This window comes from Oratosquilla oratoria, chromosome 16 (genome assembly GCF_046742065.1).
Source record: "Oratosquilla oratoria isolate Oo_2021 chromosome 16, ASM4674206v1, whole genome shotgun sequence".
Lineage (NCBI taxonomy): Eukaryota > Metazoa > Arthropoda > Malacostraca > Stomatopoda > Squillidae > Oratosquilla > Oratosquilla oratoria.
In genome coordinates this window covers 37464901-37472400 of record NC_134792.1, presented here as the reverse complement: position 1 = coordinate 37472400, position 7500 = coordinate 37464901, and the positions used below count along the sequence as shown (strand labels likewise).

Below are 7500 nucleotides of genomic sequence, written 5' to 3'. Positions count from 1 at the left end.
ATTACAAGAAGGCCTTTGACTCGGTAGAACAGATAGCAGTATTAAACCCGTTACGCACTCAGGGCACAAACGAACAGATCGTAAGGGTTTTGGAAAAGATTTATGCGAAAGGTACCGCTATAATTCGACTACACAAAGATACAGAAAAAAATAAAAAACGAGAAAGGAGTGCGGCAAGACGATACCATTTCACCCAAATTATTTACAGCTTGTTTGGAAGAGATTTTTAGAAGGTTGAGTTGGGAAGAGAAAGGTTTGAAGATTAATGGCGAATATTTCAACCACCTAAGATTTGCAGACGGCATTACTCTTATTTAGAAAAAGCGGAAGACTTGCAAGACATGCTGAGTTATCTGAACAAGGAAAGTCTCAAAGTAGGCTTAAAATGAATATAAGTAAAACCAAAGTGATGTTTAACACGAAAGTTCAAAGTAAAGAGATTATAATCGATGATACTCCTGAAGAAGTTGAAGCATATAATTATTTAGGCCAGATGGTAAAAGTGACGAAAGATCATAATAATGAAATATATTGACGCATTACAATTGGTTTGAAAGTGTTTAGAAAGTATAATAAGATCCTGAGAGGCTCTCTACCTTTATGTTTGAAACGTAAATTTTACAATCAATGCATTCTGCCAGCAATAATCTGCGGGTGTGAGACTTGGGAACTAACGAAGAGATCAATGATGGGAATAACGCTAAGAGACCGAAAGAGAGCAAGTTGGGTGAGAGAGCAGACAAGAGTGAAAGATATTGTGGAGGCGGTAAAAGAGAGGAAGTGGAATTGGGCAGGTAAGTTAGTGCGAACGACTGATGAGCGATGGAGCAAGTGTGTTACTGAGTGGACGCCGCGAGATAGGAAGCGTGGAAGAGGGAAACCAGACAGAAGGTGGAGAGACGAGATAGAGAAGTTTGCAGGAGTGACGTGGCAGAGGTTGGCGTGGTCGTGTGATTCATGGAATGCTATGAAGGAGGCTTTTGTTCAGCAGTGGACTCGGGATGGCTGATTTGATATATATATATATATATATATATATATATATATATATATATACATATGTATATATATATATATATATATATATATATATATACATATGTATATATACATACATATATATATATATACAGTATATATATAATATCTACCTCTTTGTTTAGCTTTTGTAGATTACGAGAAGGCCTTTGACTCGGTAGAAGAAATAACAATGCTAAATTCGCTACGCAAGTGCAAACGAAGAGATCATAAGTGCTCAAGAAATTATCTATGCAAAAAGTTCCGCTGTAATTCGACTACATAAAGACACGGGAGAGATATAAATCGAGAAAGGAGTACGGCAAGGCGATACAATTTAACTCAAATCTTTTTCATAAGAATTAGTTGTAAAGAGAAAGGTTTGAGGATTAATGACTAATATCTTAATAACCTAAGATTTGTGGATGGCGTTATTCTTATTTCAGAAAGAGCAAAAGGCTTGCATTTATGTATTACATCTTCAGTGTAAAATGCAATTAGATATTTCATGATAACATTGACAGCCTCGTAAATTCTTCCTATATTTTAAAACCTTTACCTCCTCTCTCCACTAGAAGGAGAAGCGTATTTTAATCACTACATTCTGCCTGAGTTTCATACCACAATAAAAAATGCTATGTAGGCCTTGCAATAAAGGCTAGGTGCAGAGGAGTTTTAGAGGTTTCATACCACAGAAGAAAGCTGATTTCAATTACATTTGTTCACAAGTCCCAGATATAGCTTCTATCAACCTCAGTGATGTAAGAGACATTTTCGCTAAAGCTGAGCCAAGTGATATAACTAAAAGGCCGATTGGGTACTTTGAATCATATATAAATTTCAGTTTTTTTAATATATATGAATGTTGCCCCAGTGTCCCCCAGTAATTGTCCTAATGTGTCCCAATTTGGGACACAGGAAAAAATCGTATGTATATTTTACTTTTCAAACGGGTATTGATGTTGAATAGTGATAATTATTTTCCAGTGTTCCGCTTCTGTAATATTTATTCAAATACAAAAAACATATTGCCATGATTGCTTTTTGTCTCACTATGCCACATCATACTTAATTCTTGCGAGAAAATTAATTAAATGAATGCCAACATTGCCATACTCCAATATCTACCAATAACTGCCAGTAGAGTTGAAATCTTTCTTTAGACGAGGCCACGACTGCATTTTTATTTTCGAAAAAATAACTTGTCATTTGCTAGATAATTTCAGTGGCCGACATATTACTACCACATTTATCTTTGTCCCAATTTGGGACACTGGAAAAAATCGTATGTTTATTTTACTTTTCAAACGGGTATTGATGTTGAATAGTGATAATTATTTTCCAGTGTTCCGCTTCTGTAATATTTATTCAAATACAAAAAACATATTGCCATGATTGCTTTTTGTCTCACTATGCCACATCATACTTAATTCTTGCGAGAAAATTAATTAAATGAATGCCAACATTGCCATACTCCAATATCTACCAATAACTGCCAGTAGAGTTGAAATCTTTCTTTAGACGAGGCCACGACTGCATTTTTATTTTCGAAAAAATAACTTGTCATTTGCTAGATAATTTCAGTGGCCGACATATTACTACCACATTTATCTTTTGTCCGGACGCACGCCCTACTGCGTGGTATTATTTTTGGTCCCCATCCATGGCTGAAAAGAATTGGATACTCTTAGTTACATCCATTCCCTTTGCCAAAGTGTTGAGATGTTTGTAATACCACAGTATTACCTACAGATCTTGCAATATATAAACATCTAGAAGATTGATAGCTGCCTATAACAAGTCCAATATGTGATACAAGACCTTTGTGAATTACACACACACAAACACGCACGCAAACATACATACATACATACATACATACATACATACATACATACATACATACATACATACATACATACATACATACATACATACATACATACATACATACATACATACATACATATATTTCTTGTCATGGTGTTTAAGGAAATACATACATACATACATACATGCATGCATTCATATATATATACATACATACATACATACATACATACATACATACATACATACATGCATGCATGCATGCATACATACATACATACATACATGCATACATACATACATACATACATACATACATACATACATACATACATACATACATACATACATACATACATACATACATACATACATACATATATTTCTTGTCATGGTGTTTAAGGAAAGTGTATACAATGAGATGGAAGTTCGTTTTTAATGAGAAAAGCGCACTGCATTATAGATATTAATAAATTATTTCGAATTGTATATATACATCTTTCATTTTATTCGAAGGTGATTCCTGCAGCGCGTTGTTCCTCAGCGATGCGCAGAAGTTCGGCCACATGAGCAGGTGCAGGGGGTGCTACGGGGAGGTGGACACCCTGGGGCTGGAATCCGAACTCATTGGCCACGTAGCGGACCTCGATCACATTGCCATGTTCATCGGGGTAGCTGTCGAAGATACGAATGATGTTAGTGATGACTGGGGATTTGTGTGGTTAGCCACTTGCATGCCTATAGAACGACTGTAATGGGAATGAATCGTCATTTTCTCACCTGAAGACGCCCTCAGCATTACTCTGGCCAGCTCCGCCTGCCACTGCCTTCTGGACGAATCTGATTCCGTTGCCTGACTCGAAGTCGCTAGCGGAGGCACCGTCGACGGGTTCCTGACGAGTCTCAGCGACGATGGGAATGTGGACAGGTAGCTTGTCGGCAACGGCGATGGCCACAAGGGCGGCGAAGATGATCTGCATTGAGAAAAAAATAAGAAAATGGTTACGGAGATTTCTAAGCGAGACAGTTAAGTGGCCTATTCTGATATAGACCTCCTCACCCAAAATGGAACTGTTTAAAAAACAATTCTTCTCAATTAAAACAGCGTAAATGATTAAATTGTAGAAAATTGTTGTATGTTTTCTTAATATAATGAAGATTTATATTGTCAGGATTAACTTGGTGCTGAAGAATAAGAATAAGCACAACACCATGTGTAAATGTAGTGTTTTCACTTCTCGTTGTAAATAATAGAAATAACATTAGGTTTATGAAGTATGATAAGGGAAAGACAATGACATATGTGTTTGTAGACTTTCAAAGGTGAAAAAATAGTCCACATATCTTATGGAGGTCAACTATATCATATCAAAAAGGGAAACAATATTTACGGGATGAATGGAAAAGTAAAATAATTCTAAATCCTCATTGAACACTGAGTCTGAGTACAAAAGGGAATTCACAATAGATATAGGAAACAGAGGTGGTAGTGTACATGCTACAACGGTCTCTGAGTGAATGCAAATGAAAACAGTCATAGCACTCACAAACTTCATGTTGCTGAGGTAGAGTTTGTCGTGGGAATGATGAAGGTTGCACAGCACTACATCTTATATAGATCGCAAGTGAATGTGTGAGAAGGAGGAGGGGGCGTAGAGGATGCTACTACACGCGAGGAATGGTCAGGGTCATACATCAGCGTTGCTCAAACCACTTAATCCCCCACATGTTGCACTGTATATGGGACATTCAACCTTTCCCTTCTTCTGTACCTCCTTCTTTTGTATGGGACCTGGCAGCGAGTCTATCAACCTGAGTTAGGTCATTTTCATTTTATGATATATTATATCCGTCTGCCAGCCAACCTGCCCCATTTAATTTATTTCAAACTATCATTCATTATTGCAGTTTGTTTTCAATTGTCTCACAACAAAACTGCACCACCTACAAGGACAACATGTTTTATCACCTTTCGTCACACTTGCGCAGTTAGATGTGTGTGGGATGGGTGTAGGGTAGGTCCATGCCTTAGCTGGCTTAGTTGTCAATTCCCTTTTGTATCTTAATACCTGTATCAAATCACCTCTATTTCTACGCTTTTTCAGGAAAAGCATATTCATATGATTTAGTCGATTTTCGTGTGATTTTTTTTTTATATTTGGAATAAATTTTGTGGCTCTCCGTTGTACTTGTTCCAATCTGTCAATGTCTTTAATGAAATTTGGTGACCATACGGAAACAGCATATTCCAGATGTAGACGAACTAGCGATTTATATAGCTTGTTAATGAGAGATGGAGTTTTAAAATCAAAAGATCGCGCAATCATTCCTAGAATCTTATTTGCTTTCTCAGAGGCCGAAATACATTGCTTAGATGAATTAAGATCGTTACTAATAATTACGCCGAGATCCTTTCCACTATCCACTTTTGTTAACAAATTTCCAAATAACTTGTAATCGTAGTTACTGCTATTTTTACCTACCTTCAAAACCTTGCATTTACTTATGTTAAATTTCATTAGCCACTTTTCAGACCATTACTTTAAGAAGGAAATAGGCAAGAATTGGTTTACTAATATGTTGGTCGATGAATGGAATAAACTTAGTAACCATGTAGTAAGCGCTGAAACTATCAGTTGTTTTAAAAAATGATTAGACAACTTTATGGATGGGGATGACAGGTGGTGATGGATACGGAGCTGCCTAGTGTAGGCCTTATGGTCTCTTGTAGTCTCCTTTATTCTTATGTTCTTATGTTATCTAAATATTCTTGAATATCTAATTGATTTAAGTGATCATTTGCCATTCCGCACAGTTTTGTGTCATCAAAAAATCTGGAGACAATAGATTTTAGTTCCTGGTCTATATAATTCATATATACTATAAATAGAAGAACTCAAGAGCGGAACCCTGAGGAACATCACTCGTAACATTTTTCCATCTAGAAGTTTTGCCATTTAGAACAAATCTCTGTTTTTGATTGTTTAACCAATTACTAGCCCAACTTCATAGGCTACCACTTATTCCGTGTGAAGCTAATTTAGTAAGTAGTCTTTCGTGGGGGACGGTATCAAAAGCTTTTGCAAAGTCTAGATATATTAAACCTATATTGTTTCTTTTGTCATAATTCGAGATGACTGTGTTATAGAATTCGAGTGAGTCACGCAGGAACGTTTCCACCTGAATCCATGATGGCCATCATTTATGAAACAATTACTTTCTAAATTATATTTGATGGCATGGAATTAAAAGTGATTTGTGGCTGAAAAAGATATTAATTGATCACTGGGAACCATTCAGTGTGTATGTATAAACTTTCCCACGCGCACATGCTATCCAATACTCTCTATCATGGCGGAGGTGGGTTGAACGCAATATTTCGTGTAGTTGTATGTAATTCGAGCATACAATTATAAGAAAGTTGTACTTAACTTATATCTCTCTTGATAGCGCATTGTTTTACGTCACTGTAAATTTGTTACGGGTTAGCTGGGTTCGAATCCTCGGCTCGTCCACGTTTCAATTTCCAACGGATGCCTCCTTCGAGCGACTCTCAGTCTCGATTGCGATGGCATGGAATTAAAAGTGATTTGTGATTGAAAAATATATTAATTGATCACTGGGAACCATTCAGTGTGTATGTATACATATACATATAAATATAAATATAAATATCCATATACATATACATATACATATACATATACATATACATATACATATACATATACATATACATATACATATACATATACATATACATATACATATACATATACATATACATATACATATGCATATACATATACATATTCATATACATATACATATAGATACACATGCTAGTAAGAAAACGGGTACGTGTGTTCACTTATGCAAAGTAGACCATTTGGAAAAAGAAACTAACGAAGTAGAGCGCTTTCGTATATTACATCTTCAGATGTAATATACGAAAGCGCTCTGCGTCGGTAGTTTCTTTATCCAAGTGGTCTACTTTGCAGACATATACCTATACAAATATATATATATACATATATATATATATATGTGTGTGTGTGTGTGTGTGTATTTATATATATATATATATATATATATATATACAGAAATACACACACACGCACACACACACACACACACACACACACACACACACACACACACACACACACACACACACACACACACACACACACACACACACACACACGCGCGCGCGCGCGCGCACCCACATAAATATATATATAAATATATATATATATAGATATGTATATATATATATATGTGTGTGTGTGTGTGTGTGTGTGTGTGTGTGTGTGTGTGTGTGTGTGTGTGTGTGTGTGTGTGTATTCACTTGGTCTTTCACTTGGTCTTTGGATCACGTGTTGGACTCGTGATCGACAGCTATTTCCCTCCTGGAAGAGAGCTCAGAGCTCGTAGGTCCGATCTATGGGTAATGCTATGTGTGTGTGTGTGTGTGTGTGTGTGTGTGTGTGTGTGTGTGTGTGTGTGTGTGTGTGTGTGTGTATAATGGTGAAAATAATTTGACATTTACAACAAGATTACTGTTGAATTTTAATCAGTTTATATTTATTTTATAAGCAAAGATATTGTCAGAAAATAGATAAGTAGTTTTAGCTTCTTCAGCCGTACAGG

The 7500-nt window shown here is 36.2% G+C and overlaps 1 protein-coding gene across 1 annotated transcript; it reads right to left on the bottom strand.

Annotated features, from left to right (window-relative positions):
• Positions 1 to 3353: 3353 nt before the first annotated feature.
• LOC143033634 (cuticle protein AMP2-like) lies at positions 3354 to 4403 on the bottom strand. The gene is made up of 3 exons (XM_076199125.1): positions 4395 to 4403; positions 3628 to 3821; positions 3354 to 3522 (listed from the first exon to the last, which is right to left on the bottom strand). The coding sequence occupies exons 1-3, from the start codon at positions 4401 to 4403 to the stop codon at positions 3354 to 3356; spliced, it is 372 nt and encodes a 123-aa protein (XP_076055240.1).
• Positions 4404 to 7500: the final 3097 nt, after the last annotated feature.

Excerpts from the sequence above, each read along its gene's own strand:
- LOC143033634 (XM_076199125.1), bottom strand. Across the intron at positions 3,523-3,627 it reads AATGCTGAGGGCGTCTTCAG|CTACCCCGATGAACATGGCA; the intron begins GTGAGAAAATGA and ends TATCTTCGACAG.